Source organism: Pseudopipra pipra, chromosome 1 (assembly GCF_036250125.1).
Source record: "Pseudopipra pipra isolate bDixPip1 chromosome 1, bDixPip1.hap1, whole genome shotgun sequence".
Taxonomy (NCBI): domain Eukaryota; kingdom Metazoa; phylum Chordata; class Aves; order Passeriformes; family Pipridae; genus Pseudopipra; species Pseudopipra pipra.
Genome location: NC_087549.1, coordinates 27,011,070 through 27,028,742, shown reverse-complemented (window position 1 = coordinate 27,028,742; position 17,673 = coordinate 27,011,070). Strand labels below are relative to the sequence as shown.

The window sequence follows — 17,673 nt, the reverse complement described above, 5'->3', positions numbered from 1 at the left end:
ACCAAACTTTAGGGGTGGATGCTTTTAGTTATAAATCAGAGCATGGATCCTACAGTCTGTAGGATTTCTGCCTTTTGGTTTTTTTCCCTATGCTTTGTATTTTTGGGAGCTACTGGGGGACTTCTACAAGGTTACAGTATATTATGAGCTTAGCGTGGTTTTACATAATAACCTAATCCGGTTTTTTCTTTTTTTTTTTTTTCCTTTTAACCTTACCATATGTTGGTACAATTTTACCCATCAGCATATTTTAACAAATGCAGCCGCATTTTCAAAAAATGATAAAGTCTGAAAATAGCCAAACATCCAGAGAAGTCATCGTGTATTGAGGAAGCAAAACCCCTTATGTTGGCAGTATTCCCTGTGCTTGCAAATGTTTATTATGGTAAAACCTGTTCTTAAGCAACAGCATTGTGCTTATCTGCTGATACATGTTTCCGCAAACCTTCGGTGAACTGTACCTCTTTGTGAGACCTTGCCTCTCAAGTTCGCTGTAGGAAGGGAAAGGGATACATTGGGTTGGAAACAGTGGAGGCAAGTGTGCAAATCATATCTTATTATCATATAATCTATGTTTCTTTGCAAAACCAGATTAAAAATTACATGATTTTTTTTTCCAGAATGAATAGTTTGCAGAACTAGCAATAATTTTAAAACACATTAAGAAAAAAATAGGAATAATATTTGGCCTAACAGAAAGTCCTCTTGTTTTTAAATAGGCTTCGATGTTGTCAGCAGAAAATGATCCACTTGGGCCTTTACCACCAGGTTGGGGTAAGTTAATTAGCTGTTGATTTCAGGAAGTGACAGTTACAGAAATTTGGAATGCAATTGTTCTATACTGGCTTTTTTTCTTTTCTTTTTTTTTTTCTCCCTTAGAAAGGAGAGTGGATTCAAATGATAGGGTGTATTTTGTAAATCATAACACAAAGACAACACAGTGGGAAGACCCTCGAACCCAAGGGTAGGTGTGTATATAAAAAAGATCATGCTTAATTCCTTTTTATCCTGATGTGGGAGAAACCTCACTGTCTGAAATTTCTTCTGCAGTTTACAAAATGAGGACCCTCTTCCAGAGGGCTGGGAAATCAGATATACCAGAGAAGGTGTCAGATACTTTGTTGATCATAATACAAGAACGACCACATTCAATGATCCTCGTACTGGGAAATCTTCTGTGTAAGTGAGAAACTAAATATATTTTTGAATGTTTTTACCTTGTTATAGTTTAATAGTCAAGTTTTCTCATACTATAAAACAATCTACAGTTTTAGCTGGAATTACACACAAAATTATGAACAAATTCTTCTTATATAAATTTAATCTTTTTTTAAGCTTTAATTGTCAGTTTGTTTATGACACCCTTTGCTGTACTGCTCTGATGTTCAATAGTTTTTCTACACTTTTCGAATACCAAGATTATAATCATTTTATAAATAGGGAGGGGAAGTGGGGTAAGCTTGAATATTGAACTAATGGAAGTAACAGTTACACTTTTTAAAGAAACAACAAATGATCATTATGAGTATTGCTTATAATTATGCACACTCTAGCAACGATAATGTCTAAACAAAGTAGTTCTGAATACTTCTTAAAAAGTTTGCATAAAAAACTTTAAAATAGTTTTGTTAAAAGTATTGACCCAACCTATAGTGGCTGTCTTTATGACTTTTATGTAGGTTAGGGCTTCTGATGACATGTTGATGACCTTTCATTCAAAGAACCTATAGTGTTGCACTAGAAAGTCCTTCATAGTTCCACAAGCAGCTGAATTTATGAAGCCTAACTTAGTTGTCTTTCTCTCAGTGAAGATGGTGTCTCTCCTTTAGGTGACTTGTAATTTTTACAAGTTTAATAGGGATTTGATATGCTCTTGAGCTCTAAGTTTCTCAATTTAGTAAATTAATTTACATCTTAAACCAAAAAAAAAAAGAAAAAAACAAAAAGGGGAGGGGGTGGTGGAAAGGACCCTTCCACCTTTGATGGTTTGGCATATCAAACCATCAGCTGCATTTCTGATTGCATCTTGCAATAAAAATTTTTGTGTATTTTTGATATCTACATGCTGTTGTTTAGCATTGAAAGTACTATTTGATGTCTCTGTGGTTAATGTCTCTCAAATGTATTTCCTTACAGAAACAAAGGGCCACAGATTGCTTACGAGCGTAGCTTTAGGTGGAAACTTGCTCATTTCCGTTACTTGTGTCAGGTACTGATTTAGTAATTATTTACTTATTGAAACTACATGAGTTTACATTTATATATACTGCCTTTTAATGTTATTGCCTTATGATTACAGTCCAATGCGCTGCCAAGTCATGTGAAAATCAATGTATCCAGACAGACTTTGTTTGAGGATTCCTTCCAGCAAGTAAGCCTGAAAAAATTACTGTGTTTGTTTATCAAGACAAAAATGCTCATAGCCAGTTCAGACTAATGGTCCTTTAGGCATAGTATCTTCCTCTGGTATTAGCCAGTGAGAAATTCTTTGGTAGGACTGTAAGAACAGAAGTATTGTATATAATATTTTTACCAAATGATCTTTCAGCTTCCAACTGTTTACAATTGAAATGCCTCTCAAGCTTGATGTGGTTTCTGAGTATTTTAATAATTCTCAAGGGACTTCTCTTCAGTGAGCTTGTCTGTGTTCCTCTTGTGAACTTTTTGCATCTACGGCTTCCTGTGGTAATGAGTTCCATATCTTAACCACATTGCCTACTGTATCAACCACATCAGATTTGCTTTTCTGATTCCTGTGTGTGGCTAGATACGTTACAATATGTTGCTTTCTCCAGTTAGAACTGGTGTTCTGCTTTGTCTTTCAAAGGTTAAATCTGTGTAATTGAAGCTTACAGTTCTTAATCTCTTACAGTCTGCAGCCAATTTATGATATTCCTCCTTTCTCTGTAACAATGGAAATTCTTGCTGCTGTCACCACATCAAAACCTTCTGGGAGGGATTCTCTATAAGTAAAGAGCATATATTAATGAAAGTGTATTGCACTTATTCTGGATTAAATTACTTCTTTAAGTGATTTGCCTAAAACCAAAAATCATATATATCAGATGAGGTGCCTTTTTGCCTATTTTCCTTTAATAATGACTGCCTTAGGAAGAGTGTAAGAACAGGACACCATACAGCAGTACTTTCCAGATATTCTCTCCCACTTGCTAGCAGTCTGTTGTTAAAGGATTTTAAGTCCAATTTGGTATTTTTGTGTGTAGTTCATTGATTGCATTTTCCATGAGATGGTCTAATTACTTGTCAAACCTGTGTAACATTTGTCATATATAGCATTTCTGTATCAAAATAAAATTAAATCTGAATGAGTGATGTAGTGACAATTCATAGTTTATAACTTATTAATTATTTTTGTGGTTTTTTTTTTAATAGATTATGGCATTAAAACCCTATGATTTGAGGAGAAGACTATATGTTATATTCAGAGGAGAAGAAGGATTGGATTATGGTGGCTTGGCAAGGTAAAAGAAATTTTTTTAAAACAATTTTTATTTTTTTTTAATAGCACTCTAACCTTGATTTCTCTTGCAGTCTTACCCTGGGTACCTTTTTAGTTTAGTTAAGAAGGTGGAACTGGCAGCACTGTCTATTGTTATGGGTTATGACCTTGCATTGCTAAAACTGTGGTGTCAGTTGTTCAGTTCTTTGACAAAGATTGATGTAAAAATTGGAATTTTTTAATGCCAGTTAATTACTCTGGACTGAGTTATTTCAGAAACTTTCTATCAGAAAGTTCCATTTTCCTAGAAGTAGGGACTGTGGAAAAATGTTCTGCTTATTTGGAAAAAAATAAGCGAACACCAGATTGGGGCTGTTATGAGTAGAAAGGGTATAAACAATAAGAGAGTAGTGCAGGCATGAAGTAAGAGCAGACAGACAATGTAGGCTCCACAGGAATGCAAACCAGTTGAACTGCTGGCTTTTCTAAGATCTGAAGTGGAGCTCAGAGGGAAAAATCTGATAACAAGAAAACCATAGACAAAGTATGTTTCATCTCTTGACCATATAGAATACAACCACTCACTACTGCTGCCAGTTACTTTCAGACTGAAATGATACTTTTAGGATGAAAATTTCAGTACTACTGTAGATGCAGGGAATTGGAAGTGGTTATAGATGATAGAATTTTTCCTGTTAGGTTGGGATTTTCTAATGTAAAGGTGTTCTGTTTTGGTTTTGTTCTGGTTTTATGTAGCTTACTGTGTTAAAATGAAATTCAGTGAAAATATATAATATTTATAAATAAGGAAGCTTGCCTCTGAAGGTTTAGCTTCTTTGGATATGTGAGGTGTTATGCTTCTGAATTACAGTATCTGATAGGCTTTTTGGAAGTGACTGCAGGGAGGAATTCAGTTTTTGCTTTACATGGGTTTTGTTTGGTTGGTGTCCCTACTGTGATGTCCCTAGGCATAGGATGGGAACCGGGCGAGTTCAAGTAGTCTGTTCCATAGAAACTAAGTATTCCAAAGAAGTGATGTTAAAATAATTTAACCAAAGTATGTTAGTCACAGAAAGTAGCAGAATAAATAGATAAATAACAAATACATAAGTAGTATAGTTTCATAGTTAGTTAAGTCTTGCCCAAGATTTTTTATGTGGTACTGAGAAGCAGCAAGGATCTCATTGTGACTTGAGCTGAGAATTTTTAAATGACACTGAGTAAATGTTCATGTACTGACTACTGCTGCATTAATACAAATATAAAAAGCTGATGCCCCGATTTATCAGCTGTCTTGCAGCAGGCTAGACTCGGTGCTCCCTTCAGACTTTACCTTGCATTTAGGAGGACCAATCTGACACTGTCTTGTGGCAAGTTTTAGTTGTTGATGTGAAAAATTCTTTGCTTCTCCAAACTTTTTGTTGATGACTGATTTATTTAATTCCTCCTTTGTTATCTGACTTTGTTCTAATTTAAATGCCTATTAAATTTTATACTTTTATATAGAGTTGATATAATTGTCTTAGTATAAAACTTGCACGGAATGCTGTACAACATTCTCATACTTATTGAAAGATGCACAGAACCCTGTTAGGGTTATCATATCCTGGCTGCCTTTCTCTGTTTACTCTTTCTTCTTAGCCTTTGAGTTGGAAATGTATCATAGCGAATCATGATCCATGACTTGAGTTTCATAGGACTGTTAGGAGAAACATTCCAGCAAATCTCATTTCTATTCCCTAATCTCAAGTAAATACAGGAGTAGAAAAGATGCCTTTCAAATGTGACAGCTGAAAGGTAGTTAGAATGGAATTCATTCCCTGCACTTATTATAGGATAGACTTCTAGCTTTTTTTATAGGTTTTCCCTAAGCCTGGCTGTTTAGTACTGAACACTTAGTGCCTGATACAAAAGTTCCTGAGAATATATGACTGCTTCTGAGATCTCTGATTACATATAAATATTATAAAGCAACAAATATAAAAATCACCTATCCGAACACTAAATACCAGATTCTGGTATTATTTCAGATTAGCTGAGCTGGAAACTGTTAAAGTGGCGAATAGCATGTATTCATTTAATCTCAACAAAGACATTTTCAGACTGTTGTGTTCTGCAGGCTTAACTAATGCATGGTAATTTGTTAAACCACAGTAACTCAGTGTCAGATTGGGAAACCAAATAAGGTGTACTGAGGTTTAGGCTTATTTGTTTTGTTTTGTTTGATCTAAATTGTTTATAATAAGCTTGGAATAATCTGTGATTTTTTGAATAAAAATTTGAGTTGTAGACAGTAAAGCAGGCATGAGGAGGATAAATGCTGTGTACAGGTGGAGGCAAGGACTGTAAGAAAAAGTATTACTAATAGGCATCTAAAACCTGTGCTCTGAGGGTGTGTTCAAGGTGACAGCCTTAACTATCATTTCTAAACTTTGAAACCCATGACTTTCTAACATTATTGTTCTTGATAATGAATTTTTTATATTTAAGAAGTATATAATACCACATATTATTCTGTGTTTCTAATACAACACTGTTTATATTATTTTTCAAAGTTTGCATATATTTTGACCATTTTGCTAGTTACCTAAGGGGAATGATGATAAACCTCTGTATTTGATGGTTTTTATGTGTATACATGTTTTTTTTTCCTTAGAGAATGGTTTTTCTTGCTTTCCCATGAAGTACTGAACCCTATGTACTGCCTATTTGAGTATGCTGGCAAGAGCAACTATTGCCTGCAGATAAATCCAGCATCAACAATCAATCCTGACCATCTTTCATATTTCTGTTTCATTGGGCGCTTTATTGCCATGGTAGGTTAGATTTTTAAGGTTTTATATTTGCTGTAGCTATACATTTATTCCTGAATAGTATTTGTTCTTACAGTTATTAAAGGTTATATTAATCTCTCAGAACTGGAAGATTAAAAGCATATAAGGTTATTGAGCCAAAATATTCCCTGAGAGTTAAGTCTCTTATGCATTTATGTCTCCTGGGAGAGTGATGAAAATTAATATGACATTCAATATAATATTTTATTTTCATCAATTGGATGTGTGTGCTTCATGCAAACCACTGTTTGATTGAGTGTCTGAATACCGATGCTCTGAAAAATGTGACTAGTGTTTTGTGAAAAAGGCTCCTCAGTTAGACTTGGTATACCTTACTGTATTTGAAAAAATTAGAATGCAGAGTACACTGAGCCTTTTTTTAAATGTACATGCTTGGAAACAAAAGTCAAATACTGAGGAGAACAGAAGCTGTTAGGGAGCTGGTTCTCTGCCGTCTAGTCTTGTAAACTAGAAGTTGGGGAGGCATGTTGTGTCACTTCTGGTGTCACTGTGTCGGTTTTCTGTAGTGACTCCTGTTCTGTTACATTTCTTTCTTTCCATGTAGTGATACAGTCATCTTTCCACATAATCATCATGTCTACAGGTAGTCCTCAGCAACATCCCTGAACATGGTGAATAGTGAAACCAAGAAGAGTAGATAAAAATACATTTTCATATTGAAGAGAATGTTGTCTTTTGTTGTTCAGGCTTTTTGTATGAAATTAGAATAAATACAAGTCAAGTGTAACATAAATGAAAAAATATTATCAGACTTATAATAATTTAGGTTTGGGCTGTTTCTTGGTTTTGCTTTTCTTATAGATGCTCTCTGAGATATTTATTCAGTTTTGACAGTAACACCTCTGCTTCCAAGAATTTTATGGCTGAGTTCACCATTTCTGTGCTGTCATGAGAGTTTATCTCTTTGGGTTAATGCTTTCAATCGGCTGCCAACTTTTTTCTTACTTTTAGAACCCTCAGCAAGTTAGAATGCCATTTAGCAGGAATATGTGATATATCCAGTTAGGTGCTAGAGCCAGATTTTGTTTCTTTTAGTTGGTGATTTTTGATCTTGTGTGTAAGATAAATCCATACTTGAAATGTTAACTTTAGGAAAACTAATTCATAACAATACAAATCATAGTAGAGAATTTAATTAAACTAATTAGTGGAATTTAAAGACAAACTTTTATTTCCTGAAGTATTTATGTGCTTGCATTTTAAATTCTCTCAGCTGGACAAGAGAGAGAGCTGTGGAATGGTGCCTAATGTGGTCTGTTTCAAGGTTTGAGTGTAGTCATGGTTTGTACTAGATGGTACTTTCTGCAGTGCTTCCTGGGATACCCTCCAGTGGCTTAAAATAGCTCAGGTAGTAATGTAACTGAGAATCATTTTAAGGAGTCTAGATAGGCTTTTTAGGTGGAGTTGCAGTTTCTGACCTTCTCATTGTTCTAAAAAAGTTGTAACTTCTTTTAGTTTTACGTACTGAAGTCGCCACAGAGGTTTTCAACTGAAACAGGATAAAACACAAAGAATACACATCTTACTCTGTAACAAAAATCTGTTAAATGAAGTTGGCTGAGGCACCTTTTATATTTTGCTGTTATCATACACATTAAATGAGATGATTTTAAGAGCTTACCTTTGCAAAAATGAGAAAATCATATGCCTAGATGCTGCACTTGACATTGAATTTTTCAGTTTCTATCAGCTCACTCTACTGTAAGACGTAGAGACTAGTTTAAAAATAAATAAATAGATAAATAAACAAATAAATAATGACCTCCGAGAGAGCCTCTTTAAGCTCTCCTAAAGCAGAAGAAAATGCATGGTAGACTAAGCCTTAGGGGGCAAATAAGATCGGGGAAAAAAGATGGAGCCTAGAGGAAATGGGCTGTTAATTGGCTCTTCTGCTCATAGAATTTCAGCTGTGAGGAAAGAGGAACAATGAATGCCATGCATGGCCTATGTTTAGGATGATAGCTGTGCTCCATTAGCTCTCAGATGCACTGAGTCAGTGTAGAGGTTAACACTGTGTGTGTGTGTGTGTGTGTGTGTGTAGTGCTGTGCTTCAGTAGTAGAAATTAACTTATACCTATGTGCATGTGTGATGAGACAAGTGTGACCATGTTTTGGGGTTTTTTTTTCAGTTTCATGGAGAACCTAATTTCTCGGTTCTGTTACTTACCTATAAAAAATGTGGTTCCCAGAGCTCGCTCTTACAAGCTGCAGTAGCATTCTGTAAAGGATGATTTTGCTGGATGTATGTATGTAGTAAAAAATGGCAGTAGTACCAAGTAGAATCAAATATTATAATCAGGTAGGATTAAATAACACTTGGCAATTATGCTTATTCACATAATAAAGTGAAGAAAGGATGAAATCCTTTTATGAGAAGGGGTTTTTTTAATCAAAGAATTTCTAAATTGTAATAACATATGCTTGGATAAATTTTGTCAAATATTTTTTTTGCTTTCCATTTAATGTAATGTTTTGTACTTTTTAAATACCAAACTGCTACTGCTATTTGGTGCTTTGTGTTATTTGAAGGAGAAAGGAAAAAAAGACTTCAAGTCCAGAAACACTTCAATAAAAGTTCAATAGAAGCTAAACAGACTTTTTCTGTTCAACAGGCATTGTTTCATGGGAAATTTATTGACACTGGTTTTTCTCTGCCTTTCTACAAACGAATGCTGAGCAAAAAACTTACTATTAAGGATCTAGAATCTATTGATACTGAATTTTACAACTCCCTAATTTGGATAAGGTTTGTAGTTTATTTTTTGTGTGTGTGATATTTTATGGATTTTTTCGTTTATATAAAATTTATTGCACTATTTTTTTTTTCTTTTTATCCAGGGATAATAACATCGAAGAGTGTAACTTGGAAATGTACTTTTGTGTCGATATGGAGCTCTTAGGAAAAGTAACCTCTCATGAGCTGAAATCAGGAGGTTCAAATATCTTGGTAACTGAGGAGAACAAAGAAGAATATATTGGGTAGGAAGATGTAGATGCTGAAAAAAGTGTTCCATGTTTCTGCTGTTGCTCTAGTCTTTTTTGACACAATGTTGCTTTTGTTTTTTTTCTTCCCATGTTACTATGTAATTCTTGTGACTGTTATTGAAACAGTATTTTGGTACATGTTGCTTTCTTGATACATATGATCTGTTAGTACAAAAAGAGACCATGTGGAGAGAAGATGACCTGTCATGCTGTTAGATGTACAATGAGAGAACAGGTCAAACTGAAAATGAGCAAGCCTATTTTTGGTAACTGCAGGTGACAAATCCAGGTGGAGGGAAAGACATGTATTTGACAGAAGATTCTAAAATCGTTCAGAACTTTGCTGTCAGTGTGGCAACCGAAATTCAGAATGGTGTATTTCCTAATTTTATCACTGTCTTTCTTTTTTGGAACATGTGTTTCTGATCCATCTATTCAGTGATCTGAAAAGCAGATGTACACAGATCCTTTTCTGTGATTCAGTGTATGTCCAGTGCCGCTCATAAAGTTTCCACTTAAATTAATGGTCTTTAGTTTGTCAGAGAAATAGTTTGTATATATATAAAAATATATTTCTTGTCTTATTTTTAAATTTTTTTTTATTATTATTATTCAGAAGTGGCTTGATCATTTTAGTTGAAACTTTGAACACATTACCTCTTCCTCCAAATCTTAGTGTCAATGAGCTCAGAACAGAAAATTACTTCTGTTTGTTGAAGCTGGAAGTAGTCTTATGCTAGAAGTATTGGGCAATGATAGTTTTAAGTATTATAAGAAACAGTATTTCTTACTATTCTCTGCTTACATGGTGTTTTTTGTAAGAGAATATTTGAAAATCTGTGGAAATTTTTCTTTTCTACCGTTGAAATACTAGGATTATGCATTTTTTAAGCTAAATCAAATTTTTTTCATAACAAAGTCATAATGCCCAAGTAGCATTATTTTAATGAAAAGGCTGCTGAATTAATGAAAGGTTAATAATAATTTTTTTTTTCTAAACTGGAACAGTAATCTAAGTACATCTTGCTACTTTCATTGTTATCTGAGTTTGGAGATTTGTGATAACATTAGTATGTTAGGTTCTTTATAGTTAATGGAATCATACAGTGTAAGAAGTAAAATTTGAGGGAGTGTTACCTCGTGGGAACACACAAACAATCATGTTTGAACTTCACCTTGAATGCTGATTGATGTTTAATTCACCTTTGATTTTGTTCCATCCCAGGCTAATGGCAGAGTGGCGATTTTCTCGGGGAGTTAGAGAACAAACCAAAGCTTTTCTTGATGGTTTTAATGAAGTAGTTCCTCTACAGTGGCTACACTATTTTGACGAAAAGGAACTGGAGGTGAGGTTTTCTGTTCAACATTTTTACCTTTTGCAAAGGTAATACATATGGATTGACTAAACGGATAGGTCTGCTTAACTCTCTCTCTCTCTGTGCATGCTGCATTTGGTGGATTCTGGAACATGGAGAACTTAATAGGAGCATTGGGATTAAATCATGATGAAAAGTCATTACTATTGAATCAATGTTTTGTGAGATCATGATGGATCTGTTAGTCACAGAAAACCTTTTCCTCTGTGGTAGATGGGTAGAATCACCATGTAACAGATGACACAGAACTTGATTCTGGTGTATAACGATCGCTTACTATCACATACAGAATCTAGGATAGGTTCTGGAGTTCTTACGTTTAAGGACAGAAAAATGGAGGAACCAACAAGGTTTGAAACTGAAATTTGCAGATCCTCAGGATGTAGCCATAGGGCTGATAGCAGGAATTACTTGCATGCACCGTGTTTACTTAGCAATCGACCTGGCCTGTGTTCACTCTTGAGGTTGTGATTTGGAGCAGGGACAAAAGGGTCCGTACTGCTGTGCTTATTTATTTCTGTGAGACCTGCCAAGGTTCCCTGTATATAATCAGCAGTTTTCTGAAAGCTTCCCAGTTAAATGGGAGGCTTTTTCTGAGAAAGGACTTTGATCAATCTTATTTAGCGTTCAGTTTTATAGGAGGCTTTGCCTTTAGAACTTTCAGTTTTCCTTGTCTCTTGTAATGAATACTTTTGCAGTGTGTTTTATCTTTACTAGTAGTAGCAGTAGCAGCAATGTAATCACCATCATCTTGGAACGTAAGGCAAAGTTTTAATGAGAGGGGAAATATCCTCTTCAATATAAAAATTACTTTTAAGGGGAAGGTAATATCTTTTATTAATGAATTATTAGTTGGAAGATACCAAGTTTCTGGTATTCAGTCTTTCAGACCACTTAAATACATAAACAAATTTGGAGGAGTTCTCTAAACTTAGGATAAAGAAAAACCTAACTGTGGAGTAAAATGAAAAAATTACCAGTCCTTTTTTCAGAGCAAGAACTTCCATTTTTGTTACTATGTTTCATACAAGATAGAAAATACTCTTAATTTATGTGTTTAATGTGAAGTAATCATTCTCTTTTCTAGGTTATGCTCTGTGGTATGCAAGAAGTTGATTTAGCAGACTGGCAGAGGAACACTGTTTATCGTCATTATACAAGGAATAGCAAGCAGATCATATGGTTCTGGCAGGTGTGTTGATCAGTAAAATTTCTGACTTCTTTGTTTTGTTCTGTAACACAAATGACGTGGAGAGGAGGGATGCCATCCAAATGAGGGTTCTTAGGGCTTCCTTTCTTTTTTCTTTTCAGAGAAGGAAAGGAGGATTACTGGTCTTTAGGGAGCATACTTTAGGGTGAGAAATGGCAGATAGATATATACATTACATTTAGATGCTGGGTCATGGATATTTTTTCTGTATCTTGTCCTTACTGATAATACAATGAGTTTTTTGTATTCTTAGCAGTGATCTACCTTCTAAATGTTCCTATGTGTAGCTGACCTGTACATCTTCACCTTCTAGTATGTGAAGGGAGCCTACAAGAAAGATAGAAAGGGACTTTTACAAGAGTCTGTAGTGACAGGACAACGGGCAATGGATTCAAACTTAAAGAGGGTAGGTTTAGATTAGGAATTTCCTTGCTGTGAGCCTAGTGAGGCACTGGGACAGGTTGTCCAGAGAAGCTGTGGATGCCCCATTCCTGCAGGTGTTCAAGGCCAGGCTGAAAGGAGCTCTGAGCAACCTGGTCTACTGGAAGGTTCCCTGCTCATGGCAGGGGAGTTGGAACTGGATGACCTTTAAGATCCCTTCCAACTAAAACCATTCTATGATTTGATGATCTAAAAAGCTGCATATTATTTATGATTATTGTCATATTAACTATTTTGGTCTAGCACTGACTAATTATAACTAATTTTAATGCAGTTGGCTAAGGAAAAACACTCCAAAATGCTATTCAGGCTCACAGTTTCTATGAAGTTTTCTAAAGAGAAGTCAAAGCCAGGCAGTTTCTATCTTGTGATAAATCACCGTTTTAGAGATGCTTTTGACTAAGTTGCTATAGGAAAATGATGCAAATCAATTACTTCCTAGCTTGTTTATATAGTAAGATCTGATATCTCTCTTTAAATTATTGATACTGAAAGGATCTTAACCAGAAGTTTAAGTAACTTGGATATGATATCAACATTTATATGCAAGTCTTTCTGAGTCAAAATTCTAGGTGTATCAATGCCTCCTCTCTTACTGACATGTTCTCTGTGTCCCCTCTCTTCTTCTTCTCCCCTTCCCTGTGAATTCCTGTACAAAGTGATGCAGCTGTTATGGATGGGTTTTCTCTGAGACTTCCACACGCATGGAATATTTCAGTCTTGAAATACCCAGAGCCTATGGTTAGGCTAGTGCTGTGTTTAATCAAAATGGCAGTAGCCTTCATATAAAACATTGGCATAATTTATATCATAGTGTAGAATAAAATAGATAAGGAGTCTTCTTTTTTTTTGCTGTTCCCAGGCTTCACATTTTAATGTTCAACACTGTTGACACTGCATATAATCTGAAATCACTGTCTTCCCTCTCCAACCAATTTTGCTAAAATCAAGAAATGCAAACTATTGCCAAGGCAGTGTATTTTTAAATGGAACTATACTTTTTCAGCCACCTTGTGGGGTTTTTGTTTTTCTCCAGCTAAAGATTTTTATTAAGTAATTTGAATTTCTGTACCTAGTTTGTAAAAGAAACAGACAACGAGGTTCGCATGCGGCTTCTGCAGTTTGTCACTGGCACTTGCAGATTACCACTGGGTGGATTTGCTGAACTTATGGGTAAGTAAAAGGGGACCAAAACTGTTGTTATACTGTAACTGTTTCCTTTGCAAATGAACCATCCTGCAATCGTACAGATAACAGGAACTTCAGGTTTATCACCTTGGATCTAGAAGGGCTTTTTATGTCAGAAATCCCATGAATATATTTATAAACTATTTGGAAATTGGCTCATTTGTATGAGAAGCATGTTCATACTCATGTAATGATGAGTAGCACCTAATGAGCTCTGTCTGGTGTATCTGAGTTGTGTCTTATGTCATGTATATATCAAGTGTGCTACTTAAAAGGAACAGATTACACTTTTAAAATCTTCTTTTCTAGGAAGTAATGGTCCTCAGAAATTCTGCATTGAAAAAGTTGGTAAGGAAACCTGGTTACCAAGAAGTCACACTTGGTGAGTTTTTACATGTAAACTTCCTGTGCCTTTAGTGGTTCTCTCTTCCGGTCTTGCACTGACCAAGTCAAATGAAATCAATTTTGAATCAGTTCTCTGTCTCCATCTTCAGCTTCATTTCATTGCCCTGACATGCCAGTATTGAAAACTTTTCTAGTTGCCCTATTCTTAAATTTAGCTACTGGGCTGAACACAGTTTGTCAGTACCTATCAAAAGTATGAGAATATCCTTCATGCATAGGACTAAGAGATGTTTCCCTAATTCTTTATTTTAGAGAATATTAAATACCTAAACAAGTCATGTTAGTATTAGGCACATTCAGTAATTAGATACAGTTATTATGCAGTAACATTATAAAAGATAAAATGTATAGTCATGAGAAGAAGCAGCGTGAAAGAAATCACAGCAAATATCCGAAACAAGGATGCTTAGCCAAGAATGCTGATACTTTTTCCCACCTAGGCTTCAGATGGGCCAATATTGGCTTGGCATTCCTGTCCCAAACTGGTGCCAACAGGTACACACATCAGTTTCTCATATATACTGTGTGCAAAATGGACACACTTTCCTTTGGCAACTTGTGACAATAATATTTGTCATACTTTTAAACCACTTTAGGGTATTCTCCATTTCACATTTTCTCTACTAGATTTTTTTAAGTGATGTTTGCAAGAGTTAAACATCTCTCTTTATCTATGATAGTTTGGGGGAAGACATGGAATGAAACAGTTTTGGCAGAAGCCTTTTAGGGCAAAGTTTAGGGGGAAAAACCTATATCCAGGCATATGTAGGAAGGAGCCAAGTTCAGCTTGTTCATACTGTTGTTAAAATTTGGAGATGCATTGAACTAGGATTATATTAAACTTCATGCTGAAAATTTCCTTTTCATTTTCTAAGTATTATAGGGGTTTTTTCTAAGTATTATGTTTATATTATATTTTTTGCAAAGTATTATAGTTCTCTGAATCTTGGGCTGTCTTCGGTCTTCAAAGGTTTGGGTTTTTATCTGGTAACAGTCTTTTATTTCTTTAAGTACTTGTCTTAAACTTTATCTGGTTTTACTGCTTGTAGAAATGTCAAGGCAGTGAGATTGTGCTGATTGTTATTTCTTTGTTTCTAATTGTTAGATCAGAACATTTGTAACTTCTACTATAGCAGTCAAATTCTGTAGACTTCTACATGGGATTTAGATAAAGTTAACAAAATTTTATGTTTTTTCTGCTCAGTTTTAATCGTTTGGATTTGCCACCATATAAAAGCTATGAACAACTAAAAGAGAAGTTGCTTTTTGCCATTGAAGAAACAGAGGGATTTGGTCAAGAGTAGAAGCAGCTTCTAGTCAAAATGGATATCTTGCATAATAAAAGGCCCAGCCAACTAAAATTGCACACTTAATTGTATATAAGCTTTTTGTTCTGTACAGTGATCTTTCTGGAACTCTAAAAGTTTAATTGTTCTCTGTTCTTCCACAAATATATGCAAAACAGTTCAGCCTTTTCTACTTTTATTTATTGCCCTCCCAAAAGACCAGAAAAACCCCTCCATAAATTTTGAAAGCAGACAAGAGACTTATTTAAAATATATATATAAAAAATATAAATATATATACTAATGGGCTCTAGTTTTATAGAGCTTTAAGGGTATGAAAAGTTGCAGCCATTTAAAAGGGCCTGGATTTGCTTTATCTTGGCTTTATCATTCAGAAAAATGTTTAAACTGCTCTGTGTTCTCTTAAGAAACATCTCCAAGTTTGTTTTATTGCATGGCTATTCTAAAAGGTGTTAAAGGCTTAGGCCAAACGTATCCTAAATATATAGAAAGATGCTGCTGGTATTTGAGATGACAGAATCTGTTCTTCTGTCAGTTTAATTTTTTTAATACCTAAATAGCTGATATAGCCCTCTCTACTGATGTAGCCAAGGTCATGAATAAAGCCTTTACTACTTGCACAAGAGTCATGTACAATAAGATGAATGTGATTTAATGTTGAAAGGAGTTGGTGCCACTGTTCTGACTTATTGGAGGAGCTGAACAGAGTATTTTAATTCATTTGAGCAGCATTGAAATTTGTTTACATAGTACCTTGGGTTATTACCATGAGGATGTTAGGTAATCTTCAAAGAAAAAATAATAATAAAAGAGAAAATATTACCCATTCTCTTCCTGGTCTGGTGTCTTGCAGGTTTCTTTTTTCTTTTTTTTTTTTCCTGTTTTGGTTTCCCTTTTCAATCCATGATGTCCTTTTTGTAACTTTGTAGAGTTATATTAATGTAAACTGAGCTATAAGGGTATACAAAAGGTATACAAAAGGTAATGTGAATTTTGCTGCTTTCTGTGTTCATGTTCAGTTTCAGTTACTGGATCTAGTAAACCCAAATAAAATGAAAGTTACTTAAGATTTGCACAGATAAAAATATTATTTAGTATTAAATTCTCTCATTCCTCTAAAGTTCTTACAGAAATTTAGACGTACTTGAATTAAGTATGTCTAAAACCTGTCATTCTTTTAAGTAGGTCAAGATTGTCCTAAGTGCACAGTAACATAAAAGCATTTTAAAATTAGTTTTATTGGCATTGAGGGCATTTGCTGAACTGCAAAGATATGTTTAAAAATATTAAAATTTAACACCTTATTCATGTGATTTATATTAAATGCTACTTTTAGCAAACCGTGCTTCCTTATTATAGAGTAAAAACGTGTTTGAAATCACCATTTGTATTATTCTTTAAATATTAGCTGTAAATTCCATTACATTTAAATTACACAGAATTTTGTATACACATGAAAATGATTTTAGAATATGATTAAACACATTTGTGTAACATATCATATTGCACTGTTAAAAGTGTACATGCGAAAAAATAGCTGTATCTGCTCATGTATCTTTCCAATACAGCAACTGAATTCTGCCAAAATTTTATTTTTCTACATATTGGATTGTCTCGAGGCTTTGTATTCAATATTCACATCTTAAAGTGGAGCTGTTAATCTGTGCATAGCTCTGGTCATACTGGTAGTGCAATGGGCCCAACAGACTGCCTATTGACATGAACTTTTCTGTAAGAGCTTCAAGAATTTCAACCACCTTGAGGGTTTTTCATACAACACCAAATATCTTCTACGAAACCACTTTCATGTAGCACTACATCAGTTTCAAGTGCAAGTCCACTTTAATTATTACTTACACTTGTTAGAACAGAGGAAGTTTAAAAAAAAGTCTAAAACCAGAAGTGTGTGTGACTTGCCTAAAAGACAATGAGGAAAGCTAAATGTCACAGTTAAACTTTATGAATCTGCACTAATGAATGACTTAATGGCCCTCTACCAACTGCTGAATTTTGTGAATCTCTGAGTAACTGAACAAAATAATAATAATAAAGACAGCACATCACAAGAATGTAGTTGCTTTATTGTTTTGATAACTTTAGCTGTCTCATAAATGCAGTAGTTTTTCCTGTGGGTAAGGGTTAGTAAGCAAGAAAAAAAACAAACCCCGTAGCCTTCTGTACATGTATATGATTGTGAATTGGTGCCAAGGGACTGACTGAAAGCATGGCTCTGGAGGAAAAAAAGCACAACAATTAATATACTCATGTGCATGTGTGTACAGGTAACTTAAACTTTCAGGGAATTTCAGTAATACTACACTGTAATATTTTCTTTTCCCATTTGAATTCCCCATAATTCACCTCTACTTGGGGGGAGTGAGTAAGACTGAAGAGAGGCAAGACAGCAAAGGCTGGAGCTCAGACAAGGGAACCATTGAGATAACAC

At 34.7% G+C, this 17,673-nt stretch overlaps 1 protein-coding gene across 4 annotated transcripts in view; it reads left to right on the top strand.

Annotated features, from left to right (window-relative positions):
• Positions 1-16,294, top strand: part of WWP1 (WW domain containing E3 ubiquitin protein ligase 1) — a 57,655-nt gene extending 41,361 nt beyond the window's left edge. For all 4 annotated transcript variants that reach the window (XM_064649508.1, XM_064649519.1, XM_064649501.1 and 1 more), the window contains 14 exons: positions 720-774; positions 880-964; positions 1,051-1,179; positions 2,137-2,209; positions 2,300-2,371; positions 3,394-3,482; positions 6,117-6,276; positions 8,928-9,061; positions 9,154-9,294; positions 10,526-10,646; positions 11,764-11,868; positions 13,404-13,500; positions 13,825-13,897; positions 15,125-16,294. In XM_064649508.1, the coding sequence (XP_064505578.1) occupies positions 720-774; positions 880-964; positions 1,051-1,179; positions 2,137-2,209; positions 2,300-2,371; positions 3,394-3,482; positions 6,117-6,276; positions 8,928-9,061; positions 9,154-9,294; positions 10,526-10,646; positions 11,764-11,868; positions 13,404-13,500; positions 13,825-13,897; positions 15,125-15,224 (1,434 nt within the window). In that variant the 3' untranslated portion in view covers positions 15,225-16,294. The remainder of the gene's footprint in view (positions 1-719; positions 775-879; positions 965-1,050; positions 1,180-2,136; positions 2,210-2,299; positions 2,372-3,393; positions 3,483-6,116; positions 6,277-8,927; positions 9,062-9,153; positions 9,295-10,525; positions 10,647-11,763; positions 11,869-13,403; positions 13,501-13,824; positions 13,898-15,124) is intronic.
• The last annotated feature ends 1,379 nt before the right edge of the window (positions 16,295-17,673 follow it).